At 43.6% G+C, this 23864-nt stretch overlaps 1 protein-coding gene across 6 annotated transcripts in view; it reads right to left on the minus strand.

Moving 5' to 3' along the window:
* Positions 1-23864, minus strand: part of dst (dystonin) — a 340713-nt gene that overhangs the window by 142896 nt on the left and 173953 nt on the right. For 5 of the 6 annotated variants that reach the window (XM_060925410.1, XM_060925409.1, XM_060925412.1 and 2 more), the window contains 24 exons: positions 21582-21701; positions 19786-19881; positions 19559-19686; positions 17798-17891; positions 17553-17707; positions 16941-17412; positions 16720-16848; positions 16561-16638; positions 16263-16424; positions 14034-14138; positions 13814-13909; positions 13610-13735; positions 13375-13527; positions 13133-13287; positions 12790-12916; positions 11084-11267; positions 10351-10508; positions 10077-10255; positions 9833-9971; positions 9556-9749; positions 7896-8058; positions 7696-7779; positions 6204-6311; positions 5975-6073 (listed from right to left, as the gene is read on the minus strand). In XM_060925410.1, coding sequence (XP_060781393.1) covers positions 5975-6073; positions 6204-6311; positions 7696-7779; positions 7896-8058; positions 9556-9749; positions 9833-9971; positions 10077-10255; positions 10351-10508; positions 11084-11267; positions 12790-12916; positions 13133-13287; positions 13375-13527; positions 13610-13735; positions 13814-13909; positions 14034-14138; positions 16263-16424; positions 16561-16638; positions 16720-16848; positions 16941-17412; positions 17553-17707; positions 17798-17891; positions 19559-19686; positions 19786-19881; positions 21582-21701 — 3504 coding nt within the window. Of the gene's footprint in view, positions 1-5974; positions 6074-6203; positions 6312-7695; positions 7780-7895; positions 8059-9555; positions 9750-9832; positions 9972-10076; positions 10256-10350; positions 10509-11083; positions 11268-12789; positions 12917-13132; positions 13288-13374; positions 13528-13609; positions 13736-13813; positions 13910-14033; positions 14139-16262; positions 16425-16560; positions 16639-16719; positions 16849-16940; positions 17413-17552; positions 17708-17797; positions 17892-18022; positions 18281-19558; positions 19687-19785; positions 19882-21581; positions 21702-23864 lie in introns of those variants that run through there. The other variant, XM_060925413.1, reaches the window with a different exon arrangement.

The following is a 23864-nucleotide window of genomic DNA, read 5'->3' on the forward strand; positions in this document are numbered from 1 at the left end:
AGAGTCTTTTTTTGAAAATGACATCCCAGAGTCCTGCAATGGGGCTATGCTTATTCTTTCGCACGACCTTTCTAGAAACCAGAAGGTCCGCAAGCTCGCAGAGGCTCATTTGACCACTACGATAGCTTTGAAGCTCACTTGCTTGAAGGATGTCTTGACTAAGCGCGTTTTCAATGCAAAACTGTCGCCCACTCTTTTGATCAATTAAAATCTGCGAAGGTTTCCCACTTGAGTCAGTGACCGTCGTCTCTTGCCATTCGCTCTCCCGTTGAGAGAGGAACAGGTAGATTCTTTTATCGATGAGATTGGCCTTGTAAGCTACATATGTTGACATTTGTGCGCCGGTGGTACTGTTAATGACTGACACTCTATGAGTGCTCGCTGGGCTGAAACTGGAAATATGATCACTTCCGAAGGGTAGAAGATAAACGCCGCCGTTGACGTCATATACGCACAATTTGAGGAGCTCATTATAGTATGCTCTCTGTCCTGTTTCTGGGTTGTGGAAGCTCTTCGGATTAGTGATCGGATCAAATAGAGTTTGAAGGGTGGCTCGATTTATGAGTCCCTGTTCAATGGCGCAATCTGGCGGAACCCGCACGCCAATTAATGGGTGAATCAGCCCTCCGGTTGCAATCTGTGCTTCAAGTATCCCCTTCCCTCGGTGTCTGTCTAAAATCCGTTCTTCCATCGCTTGGAAGACGGAAAGTAGCTTTCCAGCATGAGGGTAACCACTGACTGCTTTGTAAGCATCTGTTATTCTGTCCCTCAATTCTTCACCAACAATGCCTTTATCAATAGCATCTGAAGCGCTGTAGGTTTTACCAGTGATTGGATCAATTATGGCTCCTGTGGTGGCCTGTGCTTCCAAAAACTCAACAGCGTACGTCTTGGCTAGAAGACCTGCTTCCGCTGCGTCCATAAACGACATCTTTTTCTTGTCAGATTCAATATAGATCCCAGCGATTGAAACCGGTTTGCCAGTGAATTGGGCTAGTGATGTCTGAACCTCATCCACTGTCGTCAATCCAGGTTTTAACTTAAACGCAGTTTCCTCAGTGATTATTCTGGTTTTAATACTGACCCGACCCCTGAGTCCTTGAAGCTTTGGTGAACTTGACTCGCTCTGTTTACTTATCTCTGAGGAATCGGATGCACTGTCATCACAGGAGTCGGTAGTGATGATATTAAACGTTACAGACTGATTTTTCTTGGACTTTCTTTCGTCTGACAATGAGTTTTCTCTGGCTGTTTGTTCAGAAACATTACGTTGGTTGGTAGTGGCCAGAGTTGACGCTTGCTCCTGTGTAGATGAATTTAAAAGAGAATTTTCCGTTATCCGTAGTGTATGGGATGCGTGATCCAGTAGAACCATGTTGTCTTTTTTCACAATTTTCAGTTCCTCCAAAACGTTATCCTTCTTCAAAGTAGCTATCTGAAACCACGAAATTAACTGATAGTTAGACAGAAGGTATTTTTTCAGGTACTGTAAATGTCTGTGAAACATAAAAATGACTAATCGACATGAAATTATAGTTTCGAAAACATTTGCAGTTACTGATTGATACGTACCTCTGAAGTCACTTTCATTCTCTTAAGTTCTTCCTCCAGATTTTGCTTGGCCTCTTCATATGAAGACATTATTTTCTGCGTTACCATCAACTCGGTCTTCACTTTTGCAAGCTCACCGTCTTTGGCACACTTAGGATTGACTTGATTCACACCTTCCATCTCGTTCAGCCATTTCATCTCTGAGCTATAAGTCGCTTCGAGCTTTAGGTTCTTCTCCTGTAAAGATTTCACTTCTTTTATGTACGAAGCGATTTGGTCCTTTGAGGATTTTGCTTCATTTTCTGCCAGCGTTAACTTCTGTTTAGTCTCTGTCAACATCTGCTTCAGTCTTGTCGTTTCTTCCGAGTTCTCTTTGCGGATCTTGTCCAGTTGTGAGATACTGGATTTCACTCTGATTTTCTCCGTTTCTAATTCCGTAATCTTAGCTTTTGCTTTGAGCAATTCAAGGTCCGAAGCTCCTTTGTGTTTTTTACATTGTTCCAGTTGAGAGGATACACTGTCAAGTTGTTTCTGAGCTTCTTGTTTGGCTTTCACACCATTTAAATGCAATGCTTTCAGCTTCTCGATTTCTTGCAAGAGCTGCTTGTTGTCGCGTTCAAGTGTTTCAGAACTATGCAAGCGCTCCTTTGACTTTCTGTCACATTCTAGGTTCATACGGGACTCCTGCAATGCCAGTTTTTGCTCCATCTGATTCTGCACTAACTGTAGCTGCGTTTCATAGCCCTTCTTCTGCAGTTCAAGTTTGCCCTTCAGGTCCTCGAGCATCCTCTTACAATTTTCCAACTGGTCCTCTAACATTTGGGATCTCAATTTGGCAGCTGCTGTTTCCTTCTGCTTTTGCATTAGATCTTCTTGAGTGTGGTCCAACTTCTTTTTTAGCTGTGAAGTTTCAGCTTTCAGAGTCGTGATTTTTCCTTCTGCAGTCTCGTTCTCTTTCAGGAGCTTAGAACGTTCCTGTTGTAGGTTTGCTGTATGTTTGTCCGAATTAGAGTTCATATCTTTAATGGTCAACCTATTCTTCTGAAGTTCTGTCTCCATCTCTTTGATTTTTGACTGATTTATCTTCCCTTCTTGTGTCGCTCTGAGCAACTCATCTTTTGTCTTTTTGAGAGTGGAATTAAGTTCATCAAATTCAGTCTTCAAAGCTTGTAGCTTCTGGTCAGCAGCTTGCTTTTCCCGCTGTAGAGTCGAGATGTCCAGTTTAAGATTGGCTGTGGTCTTTTCGGAGGTGTCGCTCATTCCGCTTATGGTCTGTCTGCATCTTATAAGTTCGTTCTCAAGCTCTCGCAACTTTGCAATGTTCTTCTTACCCTCTGATGATTCGTTCTGTATTTCAGTGTTGGCCTTTTGTAATGCTACGTTCAAGTTGTTAATCTCCACTTTATTCTCCTGAACCTTTTGAATGGCTTGATTCTTCTCCACAGATATGGACGTCAGCTCTGCTTTCAGATTTTTGATTTCTGTTTCGTAATTTGTTATGGTTGCGTTGAGGGTTTTGACCTTCTGCTGAAACTCAGATGATTTCCTCACCTCCTCATTGTAGTCTCTCAGTTTTAACTGAAGCTCATGGGACGTCTGGGTTTTTTTAAGAAGTTCTTCTTCTATTATTTTCAGCTGAGATTTTGTACTCTCTGCTTGCGATTTAAATATGCTGATTTGCTGATCTTTGCTGCCAATGTCCATATTAGCTTTATCAAGTTCAGCATTTAGATTCTTTAACACGCGTTCGTTGTCCGACGTGGTTTTTCTTAGTTCTCCTTCTTTCTTTGTAAGTTGGGTCACCTGTAAGTCACTTTTCTGAAGTTCGAGTTCAAGGTTTTTGACCTTCAGCTGCAAGTCCTTTTCTATTCTTGTCTTAATGCTGATTTCTTCTTTGGCTTTCTGAAGTTGCTCCTTAAGGTTCTGAGACTCGTTTTTCAGTGTTTTTATCTTTTGTTCAGAATGTGATTTTTCTTGCTGGAATGACTCAATACTTACCGTCAGATGCCTGACATCACCTTCCAATAACTGATTTATTCTGTTTAGCTCATTCATCTTAAATTTCATTTGCTCTCCTTCAGTCTGTTTGGTAGAAAGCTCTTCTTCTAGACTTCTCACTTTCTGACAATTCTCTTGTTCACTGGTGCTCCATTGTAGAAGCTTCCCTTGACTGATTTTAAGTTGTTCCTTTAATCCATCAACCTCCGTTTTATGAAATACCACTCTGTGCTCTAGCGAAGATTTGTCTCGCTGAAGGGATTTAACTTGTTCTTGAAACATGTAGACAGATTTCCTTAGCTCAGAGCTTTCCTGTCTCAGTTCGTCCGATTTCTGTCTTACGCTGTTTCTATCTGACTCCATTTCCACCTGAAGCTTCATCAGCCGATTATTCGCGTCATCCAAGAGCTCTTTAAAACGATGTGCTTTTTCATCAGCCATATTCTTCTGCATAAGCACCGAGTTCAGTTCGGACTTCAGTGTCTTGATCTCGCTTTCAGCTTTCTTTTTGCCCATCATGAGTTCATCCACTTTGAATTGCAGGGCCTCTGCTTCTGGTGCAGAGATGGTGGAGATGGTGGATTTCTGCGTACCATCCTTCCGTGATTGCCCAAGCACTAATCTAGACTCAGACTTCCGAGCCAGATCTATTTCAATGGTACCGACCTGGTTCAGGAGTTTTGCTTCAGCAGCCTCCTTGGCTTTCAACTCCCGCTCCAGTGAACGCTTATGCTCCTCCAGATCTTGGACGTCATTGTCCTTGCGTCGCAAGCGATCTTCCAGTTTCCTACGGGCCATAGTGCACTCCTCTATGTTCTTCCTTAGCAGGCGAAGACTCTCCTCCAAGGACAGTTGTTTGGCCTCTGACTGTTGAATTAACTGACGAGAAATGTTTAGCTCTCGTTCGATGGTAGCTTTGGCTCTAACAGCGCCCTCTAGCTCAATGCGGTATTGTTGCACTTCATACTCTGCCTTCGTTTTTTGTACATTCAGTTCCTCAGTGCACTTTTTCTGCATGTCTAATTCTCCTCCGAGGATGTCCAGCTGCTTTTGTCTGTCGGACAAGGAGGCCTCCAGGTCCAGTACCTTGCGCTTCAGCCTGGAGAGCTCCTCTTCGCTTGCCGCTTTCTGCAGCTCTGTACTGTCCAACCGGTTCCTATATTCAGCCGTGTCCATAAATGTCCTCCTCTGAAATTAAAGGTAAAATTACCTTCCAGTCTTTGGCGAGAGAAAGAAAATGTGGCTTAAGGAAGAGCTCGAGCACACTTACCGAACCAAGCATGAGCATGCCCCTCCACCTTCAACAATACAAAATATTGAATATTTTGTATTAAGAACAGTGTTTGGATTTAAAGATAGTGCAAAAAGAAGCTGTTTACCTTATTGTCCCCGTGAAGAAGTAACACACTCAAGCGTGTCAACTAGGACAAATAGTGTTTTGGTAGCTTTCTCAGTACACTGAAAGGTGTGTGCAGAAAGGCAGGAAGTATATTATACCCAAACGCAAATAAAACATCTACTACAAGCAGTTGTTCCAGGACAGAGATAGGTCTAACAGTTTCTACTAGTGCTGTCAAAAATGTCGCGTTATTAATGCGTTAACTTGACTCAATTTTAACGGCGATAATTTTTTTATCGCGAGATTAACGCTCTGTGACATGATGCCACGCCCCGCACAGCCAGAGTCCTCTGCCCTCCCCCGAAGAGCCACGGTGCTCGGCTTAGGTTTCGTTTTCCCATCGGCGGCTCCAGCCCCACTTTGCAGTGGCTGTGACAAGACGTGTTATGCTCTGCAATAAAAAAAAAAACATTGGTACAACCAGTGTTCGAACTATGCCGATATTTTCGGGGGGGTCCCTTTTTTTCCCTTGGGGGGGTGCTTGTGCTTGTCTCAGAGCGCGGCTCTCCATCGCGCGCTCACTTCGGATATGCAAATGCTTCCCGTTACACACGATTGCTATGTCAATAAACATCATTTTGCCAATATTTTAGAGACCCCCCAACATTTCCCAAATCATGTTTTCAAGGGATCTCATGTCTGTTTCAGGGGATCTCGGATCCCCCGTGTACCCCTGTAGTTCGAACGGTGAGCAAGCCCATTCACTTTTTTATGCTGATAAGAGAATTACAATGGTTTTTCATGTGACAAAAATGTGCGATTAAATTGCGATTAATCGCGAGTTAACTATGACAGTCGCGACATTAATCGTGATTAAATATTTTAATCGCTTGACAGCACTAGTTTCTACATTTAAAGCAACCTAGCAACATGCTTTTCATTATATTCAAGATTAGACTTGAATATAACCTGCAAAGCCAGCACACCAAATATGCAGGTCGTTGAATATTGAAGACTGTAATCAAGAAAATCGTCCATGTAGATATTTTAACATGAATTAAAGACACAATCATATGAAAATTCTACCTCGTCTTCTTCGGCCCTTTTCAGAGTTTCGCTTGCAAACTTCACGTACTGCGTCATAAGGGTGACCAGTGCTGTGTAGCGAGTGCGGAGGTCCATAAACTGAGAATTGAAAGCAAAGTGATTTCATAACCGGAGTAAACATCATGTTTTGCTATTTATTAACACCTACGGTAGTTATTGAGGACTACTGTACATTTCTCATGATTTATTTTTTCTTTCCTCCTCTCACCTCCTGCTGGATGGTATCTGATGAGCTCTGCATCCTTCTCCTCTTCACCGGGGACTTGTGCTGAGAGTCCACCATGGCCCTGTATGTCATCAACTGAAGCTCATAATCCTAGAAGCACAGAACAACACGATGCATCACCATGTCCCTATTTCACCGTCGCCGCATTGTTTCCTTTTCTTAAAGGTCCCATGGCATGAAATTTTCACTTTCTGAGGTTTTTTAACGTTAAAATGAGTTCCTCTGACCTTCTTAAGTCACCCCAGTGGCTAGAAATTTCATAATGTGTAAACCAAACTATGCCCAACATTTGAGAATGGCGCGTCAAAACGGCGCGTTGATAAGCTCTTCCCTTTACTACGTCAGCAAGGGAGATGATCCCCACGCCCCCCCCAGATTCCCACCCACTGTATGGATTGCCCCACCCAGTTGTAGTGAGGAGACCATAGAGGGAGGACACAACAACATGGCATCACCTAAGCGAGCGAAACATGGAAATTGCGCTGTACATGGATGTGACAACACAGAAAGGAGTCTGTTTTTACTGCCGACGGGAGAGCCCCTGAAGACGCAGTGGCTTAATTTTATTTACTTCAATATTACGCTGTCGAGTCTACCTAAGACGGTGTATGCTTGTCGGAAGCATTTTCCTGAGGAATGTTTCCACAACTTGGGACAGTACAGGGCAGGTTTTGCACATCAACTGTCACTGAAGCCTGGGTCCGTACCAAGCATCCCTGCCGCATCAGCAACAAACACCGAACAAGTAAGTGTATAACTGTTAAGTCGTTTTGCCATGTTTTAAAATCGGTGCCACGTTAGCCTTGCAATGGCTACATTAGCTGTGCAGCTAACCGCTTCCTGCAGTTAGCCAGGTAATCTGCGCTACAAAACTAAAGAGCATGCAGCATGCTCTGTTAAACTGAGTTTAGTCTGGAAATTGACTGTAACTTATGAGCTTATGTTTGACTATTGCTCCGCAATGCATGTCTTCTGTTGGATAAGCGATATGTTGCTGTAGTTGCTGCTTCTATCCTCTTTGGTTATGGAGTGCGTGTTCAAGCCTAGGGTATTATACGTTCGTAAACTACCACTCCGAACACTCTCACTCTCTGTTCTCTGTGTCACATTGAGTTTACGAAAGGAGTCCGAGGGAGAACGGGGTTTTGTCTTAGCAGCGTGGCTACAGGCGCTGATAGCAGCGAGTATGTGTGTGCGCGCAGCTTGGTCAAGCCCCTCCCCCTCCCCCCATGGCCCGCCCCCACCCTCTACCCTTCCCCGCCTCCTGCTTCTCATTAGCAAAACGACGCACTGGGAAAAGCGCTGAAATGGGGCTTTCTCCCAGGAGGCTATATTTACGTGCCGAGGGTTAATTTCGAGAAAGGCTGCGGATATAACATCCGGAAACCTCCACGAGCCCGTTTAAAGCATCAACAAACCACCATGCCATGGGTCCTTTAACTTTCAATACGGTGAGATCAGAAGCCTGTCTTACTTTCACTCCAGCCGAGTACTGCTCTGAGTACTTCTGACATTCTTCAATCTTACTCTGCTTACGTTCAATTTCCGCAACAAGCACCTAAAATATATGAATATCACAACGTGACCGTGTGTATGGACACTTTCTTAAGGACAAAAAAAAAAAAGAGCATTTCCTGAGGTCACTTGAGATGGACACACAGATGGATTTCTTACCTTCTGTTGGTTTAGTAACTCAGCCAAAGCTTTGCTGTCCTCTGGCTGGTTCTCTTGGGTTTTTAGCTGATTGGCCTCCATCTCTTTGCTCCACTCATCAAGGCTACTGTATGCATCCTTATAGTATTTCAGAGACTTGCTGATGCTTTCCAGGTCTCGAAGTCTGACAAATGGTTGCAAATTTGATCATCAGATATATTTCCGTGACTGCACGGGTATTCATTTTTATTCCGTCCACATTCACTGGATATGAGCAATCGTGCACTCCGACTGGCTACTCTACGACTAGGCTATCAGCTCATACACCATGAGTAGAGAAGAACAAAATGGTGGAGCGCATCAAGTCAGATAGATCACTTTGTTATCAAGTATTTAAAAGAACCTAAAGAAGAAGAAGAAAATGCCGAACCGTGTTACTGAACCAACCGAGGACAAAATAAAAAATACACTCGAAAACAAAACCCCCAAAAAAGCAACAAAAGCATTTAATGGTCTCTTTGTATTTTTCAATAATAATAATAATAATAATAATAATAATAATAATAATAATAATTATTATTATTATTATTATTATTATAGCATTTTCCACAAATCGCTAGTCATTTCGTTGGTTTGTTTACATTCTAAGTGGAAATTATTTTGTTGGACGTTTTGTACAACTCATATATGACTCGATTTTGTGGAATAACTTAATTATTTTTTTCGCACTCCGGTTTCCATCAAATCCTGCGCTCTGATTGGCTGGCGAGCGGGTCCGTATCCTACAGTACGGACCCCGGTTATGGACTTCTGGTGACTCGCTCGTTCACAACAACAAACATAGTAGCAATTTTTGTCAACATTTTCGCATTTCTCAGGAGAGTAGCATTAATTTTACAGCATGGATAGCGATAATGACAGTGTTCACAGCAAAAGCGAGTTTTACAACCCTGAGGAAGACGAAATTAAAGAAAACATTTCAGGAAAAAGCTAAAAACCTCTAACTTGCTAATGCCGAGCAAAAACACAGCTGAATCCTGAATGACTCCTATTTGTATAAATAGGGGACTACATAGGCGGCAAAATGGAGTTTTTTTCCTGCCATGGAAGTGCACTTGTATACCGAGGAGGAAGCCATTTGCATTACAGCCGTGAATGGGATTCAAAATAGCATTAATTTTACAGCATGGATAGCGATAACGACAGTGTTCACAGCGAAAGCGAGTTTTACTACCCTGAGGAAGAAGAAATAAAATAAAACATTTCAGGAGAAAGCTAAAAACCTGTAACTTGCTAACGCCGAGCAAAAACATGGCTGAATCCTGAATGACTCAATTTTGTATAAATAGGGGACTACATAGGCGGCAAAATGTAGTTTTTTTCCTGCCATGGAAGTGCACTTGTATACCGAGGAGGAAGCCATTTGCATTACAGCCCTGAATGAGGATTCAAAATGGCGGCTCGGCTCAGTTTTCCCTTTCGGGCGCTCTCGTTTTCTGTTAGAATTTGGTAAAGAAAAAAATAAATATATTATTTACCAGCTTAAGGTCGGTCCGTATGGTGAAATACCGTGACCTCGGCCCAGAGGGCCTCGCTCAGTACTTTCAAGACCTCGGTCACGGTATTTCACCATACGGACCTCCCAGCTGGTAAATAACAGATATATTTTCGCCAGACTGACCTGTTTTCAATTTGAGAGTGGACATTCCGCCATCTCTCTCCAAGCTGCTCAGCTTTCTCCTTGTGCCAGTCAAGGTCAAAATCCCTCTCGTTATGGGTTTTGAACATACGGTCACTGATGGCTCGAGCTTTCTGCAATTCATCCTCCAGGTCATGGAATACATCTCTTCGGTCATCTATCTCAGACCTCCATTGCTGAAAATATCCGTTTTGGATATTAAAACAAGTGCGACTATAAACGAGCACGGTGCAAAGACATATTCGTTTCGACGACCTACCTTGAGAGTGCTCATAACTGCATCAGTAGACCTGAGGTCACCGTTGACTGCATCTTCCTCACATAGTTTGCCCTCGTACAGCTTGACCAAAGCCTCGGCACCCTGGCTGTTTTTCACCACCAAACTCACTGTCTTCAACCTGAGACACATCAGCAATTTAGAACACAGACAGTCTAAACCTGCCCGCGCTGACTTATTTCGGTAGAGTTCTGCTTCCAGTCACATCAGCAGATGATACACTCACTTTTCCAGGTAAATGGAGCACATGGAATAGACCTGAGCCATGCTCTGAGTGAGCACGTTGAGCTCAGAGGACAGTGTGGGCACTGAAGCAGAGTTAGCAGCCTGCCTGAGGAACACCTCACACTTCTCCTTTAGTGCCTCAAGATCCTCGTTCACACGATCCAACTCTGCCTTTTTCCTCTGTGGGTATAAAAATGAATCAGGAGTCTCAGCTTGGTGAATGATAAGAGTTGCGTGATTGTGAGTAATAAAGTTGGCTTGATGAGACGATGTACCTCCTGGTCAACGATGCGCTGCATAATGGCCTTCAGGTCGTCTCGCTCTAGAGGGGAGCGGATCTGCCGAATCAGTTGCTCCTCGTGGGCTTCCACGCACATGCGGAAGTTACGCACCTCAGATATGAAGTGGTTGTACACTGATTCCTCATGCTCCTCTGTTGACCACATCAAAGGGTCAAAGGGGTGATTTTTAAAACTACCCATGAAAAAAACCTACACTTTTATAAACGTTGATATGTAACATCATACGGTATCACTGGGCATCGCTCAAAGCTGGATAAATAATAATTCCACACTCATCTCATCTTATTATCTCTAGCCGCTTTATCCTGTTCTACAGGGTCGCAGGCAAGCTGGAGCCTATCCCAGCTGACTACGGGCGAAAGGCGGGGTACACCCTGGACAAGTCGCCAGGTCATCACAGGGCTGACACATAGACAACCATTCACACTCACATTCACACCTACGGTCAATTTAGAGTCACCAGTTAACCTAACCTGCATGTCTTTGGACTGTGGGGGAAACCGGAGCACCCGGAGGAAACCCACGGGGACACGGGGAGAACATGCAAACTCCACACAGAAAGGCCCTTGCCGGCCACGGGGCTCGAACCCGGACCTTCTTGCTGTGAGGCGACAGCGCTAACCACTACACCACTGTGTCGCCCCCAAAAGGGGCATGATGAGGTAAATTGTTTTTATCGAAAAGCGTGTGACTGGCATGACCTTACCTCTCTCTGCAGACTTGAGCAATTCCTCATAGTACTCTTGTGACGCCAGCACCTCTCTCTCTAGCTGAGTGCGGTCTGCCACTGTGAAGACCTCGGATTCCTCGCTGTCCTCCAGGAACTCCTCAAAGTGGGCCTGCAAGCTGCTCAGGACCTGTTGGTGCTCGCCGGGCAACATGGTCTTAATCTGAGGAGAAGAGTTTATGCCAAGTTCATTTTGGCTGCCGCAAAGAGCAAAAAGATAGCTGGTAGCAAAACAGGCTATGATTAAATTTGATAAACGGCATGCTGATCCATCTGTCTGGTAAATACTGCCTTCCAGAATAACTGAATTGAATAATTCCAGAACTACTTGGCACCTGTTTGAAGTCATCTTTGCTGTGCTTTTTCAATGGTCAACTGAGGACCTTCTATCAGAACTCATCGAGGCAAACATTACCATCCTTTTTAAAAAAGGAGATCGCAGCCGGTGCCTCAATTACCGAGGAATTTCTCTTCCCGGTGTTGTTGGGAAAGCTTTTGCAGATATTATCCTTCAGAGGCTCCAGGCCCTTGCTGAACGTGTTTACGCACAATCGCAGTCTGGGTACCGTAGAGGTAGAAGTACGACTAATGGTATTTTTACGCTACGTTAAATTATGGAAAAAAGTCGAGAACACCAAAGAGATCAACATAGCTTTTGTTGATTTCTCAAAAGCCTTTGATCGTGAGCTGCTCTTTTGCCCCTTTTCCACCAAAGCAGTTCCAGGGCTGGTTCGGGGCCAGTGCTTAGTTTGGAACCGAGTTTTCTGTTTCCGCTGACAAAGAACTGGCTCTGGGGCCAGAAAAACCGGTTCCAGGCTAGCACCAACTCTCTGCTGGGCCAGAGGAAAGAACCGCTTACGTCAGCGGGGGGGTGGAGTTGTTAAGACCAACAACAATAACAAGACCGCGAAAGATCGCCATTTTTAAGCGACGAGAAGCAGCAGCTGTACAAACGCGAAGTCATCCATTATTGTTGTTGTTGCTGCTGCTGCTTCCGTGTTGTTTTTGCTTCGATATTCGCGCCAAGGTTTATGCAAACATAGCGACTTAACTGACGTATAGAGCGGCGTAATGACGTGGCTCCGCTTAGCACCGCGAGCTATGGAAAAGCAAACTGGTTCTCAGCTGGCTCGCAAGTTGAACGAGTTGTGAACCAGCACCAGCACTGGCCCCGAACCAGCCCTGGAACTGATTTGGTGGAAAAGGGGTATTTGTCATCTTGGAAAGGCCTGGCAGTCCGCCAAAACTTACGAGACTTATCGAAGCACTATCCTCGAACGTAAAAGCAAGAGTCATTGTTGATGGAGAACTCTCGCAAGCTTTCGACTATAACTGGTGTAAAAACAAGGCTGCAAACTTGCGCCGACCGTTTATGGCATCTACGCAGCTATACTTCTCCGACTACATCTACGGAGACTTCTGAACTTGAACATCTGTCGCAGGGTTGACATCAGAAGAAAAGAGGACTATGAAAGAAAGCGCCAGAACAAACAGACAACTACCAACTATAATACTTCATGAACTATAGACTAGTTGATTGTTATTCACTGTGTTATACCCGTATCGGGTGTATGCTGATCAAAGCTTGGCATGCATAAATAAGTTTAAAAAAAATAAAAGCATTCTTTTGACTTATTTATCTGTCCCAGGATAATTCAGACATTTATGCAGACCAAAATGCTTACAGAGGCAACAGTGCTTTTGCGGATGTTGCGGATATCCATCATCAGGTAATGCCAGGACACCACGCTCTTCATGTTCACATGAGAGCGGTGCCACAGTGCGAGAACTTTCTGATACAGCTGCTCGATCCTGATCAAAGGGAGGGAAAAAAAAAAATTGCAAGACACTGAATGCCGAGACACAGGCATGAAAGCCTATTAAAAAGACATGTGAGGTTACAGGGAGGACAGAACATTGTGTTGCCTGTACAAGCAAGGTAAACTGATACTGTGGTTAAAGGGTGTGGTGCAGCAACGCTGACTTCTTTGGAGGGACGGAAAGAATTGATAATTGTGTTGTGCTCACCTGCTGGCCGTCTCGGCTGCCTCCTTATTGGGTGGAGGCACAGTAAAACAGACGGAAGGCACCATGGCCTCGTTCCCTGAAGGGCTGATCACCTTCCATTTAGCGCGGTGAGAGTTATTGGCCAGCACGCACTCGTCGTCTTTGTAGATAGTAATCTGTAATCAGAAATAGGACTTAGCGAAGAAAGATGTACCGTAGGATTTAGAAAAGAAACTTAAGGGCTCGCTTCTAAAGGGATTCACCTCGATCTGACGGTATTCACAGATGGCCTTGACAGGTAGGGAAGTTCGGATAGGGTTCTCTGGGTTGCGGGGCTTGAGCTGAACAATAGACTTGGCCCGTCCTACCAAGCCAGCTACAGTGCTGCGGTACTGAAGAAGCTGCTCTTTTTCATCCTGCGGTGATAACGTAACATATCGGATTAAGTGACTGGTGATAACTCAGGACGCGTTGCGTAGTGCTTTGCAAAATACTAACCATAGACTCCTGAATGAGATCCTCCAGTCTATGCAGACTGCTAGTACGGTCACACCCATACTTCCTTGTAATTGAATCCTGAAGGTTTTTAAGGTAGTCCATAGACTCTTTGGCATCATTGAAAAACTGTTCAGGGAGCAAAGGCTCAATCAGACAAACCAGAAAATTCAAACGCAGCCAAACACAAAACAGACGGTCACCTGCCTCAAAGTAAGTAATGTTCTCTTTCAGGTGCTGCTCCACACAGTAGCAGAGCTGCAGGATCCAGCTCCATTGCGTTTGCATGGCAGCCTTATATGCCTAAGAAGTCCCAAAAAAACAGGGTAGATCAATAATTTAATTTATTAATCCTGTTTCGAATTTAATTTCTGCTGTCAAAAACGTGACGCGATCGCAAACTTGTGTCGACGCAATTTTGCTTTACCTCAATAGTAAGCCTAGCTGGATGGTTCTGTTGTAAAAGGATGTCCGCTTGGTCCTGTACTGACTTGATCACCCCCTCCTTCTCATCCAGCTCTCTCATCAGTTCCTGTGGTGGTGGTTCAGGGTGAGGCAAATTGCTACAGTTTTATACGTTCTGGCACAGTAATCCGGCAAGTTTCAAGCCATACTAGCACAAAGGTAGATGGCATTTTCATGGAAAACACATGAGCAGACATGATTGTGGATGGAATCATAGCCTCGGGGTGCACAAAGCTGCTTTGGAAGCATAATTCCACATTGGTGGGAGGATTATATAAAACCCTCTGCGACCAATTAAAAATGACTGAGGCTGACTAGGTAGATAAAAAGCGGAGAAAACAAGATCAACTGTGAGCTACTGCTCACTTACATCCCCCCCCCCCCGCTTATATCAGAATGCAAGCAATTGAAGGAATAAGAGACTTATTATGAATGTTGACTTCAAGAAATAATTAACCCTGAAACAAGTAAGTAAAGAGCAGTGTCTCTCCCCAGGGGTTTCAAATAGCATCCTGGTAAACTGTCATTTTGAAATAGCATTTTGCTTCTTGAAATAGCGTCAAAATCCACGCTATATGTTTCATAAATACATTCAGTCAGTAAACAGGAAGTCGATGTGCGACAGACCTGAAAACGGTATATACCATATAGAACCCCAAGCTGAAGCTTGTTACCAAATATCAAGCAGGTGTGATTTGTAGTTGCTGAGAAAAGTGTTACGAAAATTTTGTAAATCCGCCTGATATGGTTCGTAAATACATTCAGTCGGTAAACAGGAAGTCGATGTGCGACAGACCTGAAAACGGTATATACCGTATAGAACCCCAAGCTGAAGCTTGTTACCAAATATCAAGCAGGTGCGATTTGTAGTTGCTGAGAAAAGTGTTACGAAAGTTTTGTAAATCCGCCCTATATGGTTCGTAAATACATTCAGTCGGTAAACAGGAAGTCGATGTGCGACAGACCTGAAAACGGTATATACGGTATAGAACCCCAAGCTGAAGCTTGTTACCAAATATCAAGCAGGTGCGATTTGTAGTTGCTGAGAAAAGTGTTACGAAAATTTTGTAAATCCGCCCGATATGGTTCGTAAATACATTCAGTCGGTAAACAGGAAGTCGATGTGCGACAGACCTGAAAATGGTATATACGGTATAGAACCCCAAGCTGAAGCTTGTTACCAAATATCAAGCAGGTGCGATTTGTAGTTGCTGAGAAAAGTGTTACGAAAGTTTTGTAAATCCGCCCTATATGGTTTGTAAATACATTCAGTCGGTAAACAGGAAGTCGATGTGCGACAGACCTGAAAACGGTATATACCATATAGAACCCCAAGCTGAAGCTTGTTACCAAATATCAAGCAGGTGTGATTTGTAGTTGCTGAGAAAAGTGTTACGAAAATTTTGTAAATCCGCCTGATATGGTTCGTAAATACATTCAGTCGGTAAACAGGAAGTCGATGTGCGACAGACCTGAAAATGGTATATACGGTATAGAACCCCAAGCTGAAGCTTGTTACCAAATATCAAGCGGGCGCGATTTGTAGTTGCTGAGAAAAGTGTGGTGAAAATTTTGTAAATCCGCCCTATATGGTTCGTAAATACATTCAGTCGGTAAACAGGAAGTCGATGTGCGACAGACCTGAAAATGGTATATACGGTATAGAACCCCAAGCTGAAGCTTGTTACCAAATATCAAGCGGGTGCAATTTGTAGTTGCTGAGAAAAGTGTTACGAAATTTTTGTAAATCCGCCCGATATGGTTCGTAAATACATTCAGTCGGTAAACAGGAAGTCGATGTGCGACAGACCTGAAAACGGTATATACGGTATAGAGCCCCAAGCTGAAGCTTGTTACCACATATCAAGCAGGTGCTATTTGTAGTTGCTGAGAAAAGTGTTGTGAAAATTTTGTAAATCCGCCCTATATGGTTCGTAAATACATTGTCAGTAAACAGGAAGTTGATGTGGGACAGACCTGAAAATGGTAAACACGGTATAGAACCCCAAACTGAAGTGTGGTACCAAGTACCAAGTGGCTATGATTTGTGGTTGCTGAGAAAAAGGGTGTTTCGGACGGACGGAGATACAGACAGACGGACAGAGGTAAACCAGTATACCCTCCCTCCTTCGGAGCGGGGGTAAAAAGATGGGAGAGGAAAACAGTTCCTAACAAAGATGGGTGGACTCACAGCATGGTAGTCCTTCTTCCTGGAGATATTACTATTGCGCTCACTCCAGTCAAAGGCTACTTCCTCTTCCTCTTTCTCATTAAGCCAAATTAACTCTCGGGTGGCATGTGACACAAAGTTATGTAGGCTGTCCAGGTGCTTCTGTCTCTCTTTAGAAGAGTGCTGAAGACAAAGAATCATGGGAGGTTAGTGATAAACTGATTCCAAAGAACCCAATACATTTGGCACAAAATGTGTGCTGTTTATTAGATTCAGTAATAAAATGTATTCAGGGCCATTTTTATTATGTCGTACTCACAAGTAGCCTCCCGTACTGGCTTTCTAAAAGGCCCAGCTTGTCTGAGTAACTCCGTTTCAGTGGGTGGGTCATCTGAATCTAAAAAGTCAGATACACATTTTATATTTCAAGCCATTTGTGTTGCTTTGGACAGCATAACAGGCCAGAATCGAAACCCACCTCGCTCATTTTTGCTTCATTAATGCTCATCTGGAAGTCTTCGATGGCTTTGTGAACATTTCTGTGATTTTCTAAATGAGACTCAACACTTGGTAGATCCGATCCCCATTCGCCTTGATCGAGTTGCACCTTAAAAGCAGAAAGAAACATTTTGTTTCCACTGACACCAGTTATTAGAAAGACATAAAAACAACAACAAAATCACCAAAAAGCATTCTTACCTGCATCTCTTCTACCCAGTTAAGCAAGTCCTGGACAAACTTCATATTGACCTCTTCTTCAGACAAACTGGGGTCAACTAACGAAGCTTTCACCATTGGCTTGCGGATTTGCATGTGTTTCATGTGCTGGAGGATCCCTGGCTCTATGGACCCTCCAACCCTTAGGGAAGGCTGCAAGCCAGGTGTCAATCCTGGGGTCATGGCTGGGGTCAATGCCGGGGACAATCCTGGAGTCATGGCTGGGGTCAGAGCTGGCGTCATGGCAGGGGTAACGCTGGAGGAGAGGGCAGAGCCTGGCATGAGGGCAGGACTTAGACCTACATTCAGGTTCTGAGAGAAGCCCGAGTTCAAACTCTGTGTGATGCCAGAGATCATCATCATGGTCTGTTCTGTGCTCAGACTGCGTCCCTTGCTGTACACCGAGGAGCATTCTGTTCTGAGGGTCAGCAAGTCATCGCGAAGCTTAGATACCCTGTAACAAAACCCAATTCGGACTGGTTTATCCACATATTTAATCATTCTAAGTGGCAGGTTTAAAAAAAAAAAAAAACCCAATAAATTAAAGCTATGAATTTTTGCAATAGATTCAAGAACTTTGCAAGGGGTTCTCACCTTTGAACAAGCTGATCTACCAAGTAGAACTTCCCATCCAGTAAAATCTGGATGTCAACCACTTGCTGCCTCAACAGATTCTCACAGTCCAGTAGGTATCCTGCAATTTCAGGCTCATTCTGCAACTGGATCCCAGATTCTAACCTTTTTATGTCCTAGAGGAAAGATTAGGGTGAACGTAAATAAGTCAACTTCCCATGCAGGAATATAGATTTCAGGGATGTTTGGATTGTCCCTATACTTACAGATTGCAGAGATGCCTGTGCTAAGACTAATTTGTCTTCTCCAGCCACACAGTCTCGCTTAACTCTGTCTGCGATTTGCTGCAGCATTTCAAGTCTACAATAAAAAACACGACAGAAGACATTTAGCTGCATGCAAAGCCAAAATATCACAGACTGACTTTGCTCAAGAACAGGACAACCAGAATAGGCCTATGCAGCACCCTGGATCTCAGATCTACGCCTCACCTTTCCCCGTACATAGAGTTGTTGTTGAGATAGAACGGAGTGTTCGAGAACGGCTCTTGTGTTCCAGATAGCAAGTTCTCAGCCGAGCCGAGGCTTGTCAGAGTGCTGTTGCTCACAGTTGACCCCCCGCTACTACGATAAACCAGGTTGCTATTCATGGTAGCCAGGCCACCCAAAGGGAAGAGCGTCTATCACGCCACCATCCGAGACACAATCCTCATAGCGTTACTCTTCTGCTGGCACGGGGCTCTATCCACTGCCATTTATAAGCTCACAAGCTGCGGCAGAAAAGCCAGCCCACCAATCATATTGTCCTCTGGTGAAAAACACCTAACATTCTTCTCAGACAGATGAGTCGCTACAAGTTCAGGCACTTACGGGTTGTTTCAAAGAGTGTGGAATGTAATACCAAAGGTGACACACCCACCTTTCGCACCCATCTCCCTCAATAGGCTTATTGAGCTGTTTTTACTGGGCAGCAGACATATAATTACGCAGCTTAGTTTTCCAACAGTATCAACAGCGACTGTCCTGAACAAGATCTAACGCAGCACTGCCTCGAAATATGACTTGGATTTTCTCTGATATGAGTTATTTAATTGCAAAACACTTTCCAGATCTATCCCTGCAAACAAGCCCATCCCAACTCATTTGAAAACAGAGCTGTATCAGCAAGCTAATTCCTGTACCCGAGGGCACCGATTTAAAACTGGAAGAAGAAATCAAAAGGCAAATCACTAACCCTGTTTGAGCAAAGCATTTCTGTTTTCACATTTATCACGCTTTATGATTTACATGCTTTTTCTCACTCAACCAAAGCAAACTTCCCAGACCTTCTCAGTGCATTTTCCAGATTGGTTTGTATTTTATAAAGACAATATGGAATTTTCTAATAAACTTAATGTACAATATGCACTACCGTTCAAAAGTTTGGGGTCACCCAGACAATTATGTGTTTTCCATGAAAAGTCACACTTTTATTTACCACCATAAGTTGTAAAACGAATAGAAAATATCGTCAAGACATTTTTCTGGCCATTTTGAGCATTTAATCGACCCCACAAATGTGATGCTCCAGAAACTCAATCTGCTCAAAGGAAGGTCAGTTTTATAGCTTCTCTAAAGAGCTCAACTGTTTTCAGCTGTGCTAACATGATTGTACAAGGGTTTTCTAATCATCCATTAGCCTTCTGAGGCAATGAGCAAACACATTGTACCATTAGAACACTGGAGTGAGAGTTGCTGGAAATGGGCCTCTATACACCTATGGAGATATTGCACCAAAAACCAGACATTTGCAGCTAGAATAGTCATTTACCACATTAGCAATGTATAGAGTGCATTTCTGATTAGTTTAAAGTGATCTTCATTGAAAACAACAGTGCTTTTCTTTCAAAAATAAGGACATTTCAAAGTGACCCCAAACTTTTGAACGGTAGTGTAAGTGCCTTGAGCCTTACTTTGCCTTTGTCCAAAAACACACTTTTCCCAGACAATAAGCTCTAGTGATGGAGAAATAAAAGCAAAGATTCATACCTGTCGACCTCAGGTCTTAGGCTCTTCTCTCTCTCGAGCATGGCCACGATCAGCTTGCCCCATTCCTTCTCCACATCGTTAGGGTGATAACCCTCCGGCAAATGAATGCGACCAAACTCGATCCACACCTGTAGCATTAAACGGGCATCTTAAAGATCTTCCAGAGAGATCTTAATCCGACGTAATCCCATAAACAAACGGTATATAATCTTTCGAAGCATACCAACCTCTAACATTTTATAAAGATGCTTGATTTTGGTCTTTTCATTCTCCTTCAGTGGGATTTCACTCTCCTTGAAGTGCAGGTATTGCAAATAAAGTGCCTGTTAAGACGAAAGAAAGAAAAAAAAAGTCATTCGCAGCTTGGTTTAGAATTGTTGTGCCCTTTTTTTTCAAAAGGCTGCATTCTCATGAAAGAAATATAAAATCACTTTTATCCAATATTCACATAAGTGCAGCAGAGCTCTTCTCAGCTCTACACTTGTCTGAGCAGAGGCTGATCTGGAGCGATATTTAGTCAGGCTTTAATGCTCATTAACATCTGAGGGACGCTATATATTCTCAGAGTAAGCTGGTACTAAGCCCCAGGCTTTCTTACAGCATCTAATGAGTCAACCACACTGCAAATCTCACCAGCAGTTGAACACAAAAAGTGGAGGTTCATGGTAAATCTAATCTAATCTAATCTAATCTAATCTAATCTAATCTAATCTAATCTAATCTAATCATTCCAGGCTTGTAGTACTCGAGTCTGACTCGTGCTTGTGACTTGACTTGGACTTGAGCACTGATGACTCGGACTCGTAAATTGGAGACTCTGATTTTTTCTTTATTTTCTGTAACGTGCCATAATAATTTGGCATAAGATATTTATATCTACATTAATTTTTGTACTAATTACAGGTAAGAGTGTCACACTTGCGCGCCTTGGCGCGTGCGTCAGATAGACTCTCGGCAGCGTAATCAGCGCGCCGATATAAAAACTGTGAAAACACACTTACTTTGCGAAGTATTGAGTTGCATAGCTGACATTTCCTGATTTCCTGGTTCTCGTCTTTGATTCTGCTGAGTCTACGATAGCCTGCTTGTGCCTCGCTCGACCTATTGCCCGTTTCACTGTTTTACGATTTTGCCTGCCGTTCTGGATTGTTTACCGTCTTCACTTGTATTAATAAACACACCTTCTGCACTTACATCCGTCTCCCAACCATCTCTGACAGAATACTTCACACTCCCTGATAAAGAGAAGCACATTCACCTGTTCATACGTCATGTTCAGGACGCTAAAATGCCTGGAGAGAAGCCCCTAGGATTGTCCGCTTTGCTTATACAGACTTCTCGTGCAGTGGGAAAAAATGCACTGCTATGTGTTCCATATGTAGAAGAACTATCGAGGAGACGACGGGGACAACCTCGAACTTCAATCGTCATTTGGCAAGACTCCACCCAGAGAAGGAAGTGACACGCTGTGTTCATTGCCCTGTTGATAGCAGGGCTTGCTTGCTGAGCGATGAACTAGCTAGTGTTAACCCTCTCTCATGTTATTTGCCCTGTTGATAGTGGGCGGGGCTTGCTGAGTGATGAACAAGCTTTTTATCTGTACCCTATTAACTAAAATGGGGCAGTCGAGCAGTAACGTTAGTCCAACACAGCAGTAGAGATGGTTTCACATAAAGGCAGCAACAGCCACCGTCAGATGGTGCGGTTGGAGTCTTGTTCATGGACTCGACTCAGACTCAACTCGAAATTTTCTTTAATGACTTGGACTTGAACACTGGGGACTCAAGACTGGTGACTCGACTACAACAATGAATCATTCTATTCTTAATAAATCTATGTTTCTAATAAATTTCTATTTTCTAAATCCGCATGTCTCTTAACACCAGGTAGCCCTTCAGACATCCAGCAGATAATGTTACAGTCTGCAGAAACACCTGCTCTAAGGTTAATTTATCTTCTGCTGCTATACCGTCTCACAGAACTCTGTTTGCAGTTTGCTGCAGTGGGATATGTGGTACCTTACCTTAAGTTCCACAGGGTTAACAGGAAAGTTTCTATCTGACATGACCGACACATTATGTTTGATCCACTGGCTGAGGTAATTGACCATATTCTGGTAGTCCACCCATTTAACATCGACATCCTGCAAGAAAAAGAGCTAATTCAGGATTGTGTTTTGACCTGTTTGACCTGAATTCAACTTTAAAAAAAAAATTTGACTTAAATATTATTATCAGGTCTCGCTGTAGTAACAGACACTCAAGCTCTTGCTTAACTGTAAGGTGTGGGACATTGCTCTGTGGCCAATCATTTGCTGACATGGCATATGCATAATCCCAAGAATGAAACATTGTCCCAAAGCTGTCGTGCCACTAGCACTGTTTTGACCTTTAATAAAACTTAAAATACCTAGAAAATATCTCCAACCCAATTTCCAGAAAAGTTGGGGGGGGCGGGGTTCCAAAATGCAACAAAAAAAAAATTGTTAATTTGTCTCATTCTCATCTCATTATCTGTAGCCGCTTTATCCTGTTCTACAGGGTCGCAGGCAAGCTGGAGCCTATCCCAGCTGACTACGGGCGAAAGGCGGGGTACACCCTGGACAAGTCGCCAGGTCATCACAGGGCTGACACATAGACACAGACAACCATTCACACTCACATTCACACCTACGGTCAATTTAGAGTCACCAGTTAACCTAACCTGCATGTCTTTGGACTGTGGGGGAAACCGGAGCACCCGGAGGAAACCCACGCGGACACGGGGAGAACACGCAAACTCCACACAGAAAGGCCCTCGCCGGCCACAGGGCTCAAACCCGGACCTTCTTGCTGTGAGGCGACAGCGCTAACCACTACACCACCGTGCCGCCTTGTTAATTCGCGTGAACCTTTATTTATAACTGACAAAAGTACAAAGAAAATATTTTCAATAGTTTTACTGACCAACTTACCTGTATTCTGTAAATATAAACGAAGTTAGAATTTGATGTCTGCAACACACTCAAAAAAGTTGGGACAGAGGCAAAATAAGACAGAAAAGTTGATAGGATATTCAAGTAACACCATTTTGGAAGATTCCACAATAAACAGGTAAATTGGGAACAGGTGAGGGTATCATGATTGGTTATAAAAGGAGCAGCATCAATGGTTCAGTCTTCGCAAGCAAGGATGGGTCGTGGCTCACTCCTTCGTGCCAAAATTTGTGAAAGAATTGTTAGGTAATTCAAAAAGAACATTTCTCAAATGCAGGAGTGCAGGGAATTTAGGTCTTTCAAAAATCTACAGCACATAATAGGAATTCGGAGAGATCTCAGTGCGCAAACGGCGAGGTTGGAAACTGCTTTTGAATGTGCGTGACCTTCGAGCCCTCAGGCAGCACTGCCTGAGAAACTGTCATGCTAATGTGACAAATATAGCGACATGGGCTCGGGAGTACTTCGGAGAACTGTTGTCACTTAACACAGTCCGTCACTGCATCCAGAAATGCAAACTGAAACTGTATTATGCAAGGAGGAAGCCATTCATCAATTCTATGCAGAAACAACACTGATTTCTCTGGACCTGAACTCATCTCAGATGGACCAAAAGACAATGGAAACGTGTGCTGTGGTCAGATGAGTCCACATTTCAGCTTGTTTGCGGGAAAACCAGATGCTGTGTTCTCGGTGCCAAAGGTGAACACGACCATCCGGTTTGTTGTCAGAGAAAGGTGCAAAAGCCGGCATCTGTGAAGGTATGGGGGCATCAGTGCCCAAGGCATGGGTGAGTTGCATGTGTGTGTGAAGGTACCACTGATATATTTGGATTTTAGAGAGACGTATTCATCAAGGCAACGTCTCTTCCCGGGAAGTCCATGCTTATTTGAGCAGAACAATGCTAGGCCTCATTCTGGACGGGTTACAACAGAGTGGCTTCGTAGACACAGAGTGCGTGTGCTTGACTGGCCTGCTGCCAGTCAAGATCTGTCTTTGATTGAGAATGCATGTGGCATTATGAAGAGGAGAATTGGACAATGGTGACCACAGACTGTTGATCAGCTGAAGTCTTGTATCAAACAAGAATGGACAAAAATTCCAATTGCAAAACTGCAAGAATTAGGATCCTCAGATCCCATACGATTAAAAAGGGAAGGAGATACTGTATAACACAACAGTAATAATGACTCTGTCCCAACTTTTTTGAGTGTGTTCCATGCATCAAATTCTAACTTCGTTTATATTTATAAAATACAATTACGTTGGCCAGTAAAACAATTGACAATCTTTTCTTTGTACCGGTACTTGTCAGTTAAATAAAGGTTCATA

The sequence above is a fragment of the Neoarius graeffei genome, chromosome 7 (assembly GCF_027579695.1).
Source record: "Neoarius graeffei isolate fNeoGra1 chromosome 7, fNeoGra1.pri, whole genome shotgun sequence".
Taxonomy (NCBI): Eukaryota; Metazoa; Chordata; class Actinopteri; order Siluriformes; family Ariidae; genus Neoarius; species Neoarius graeffei.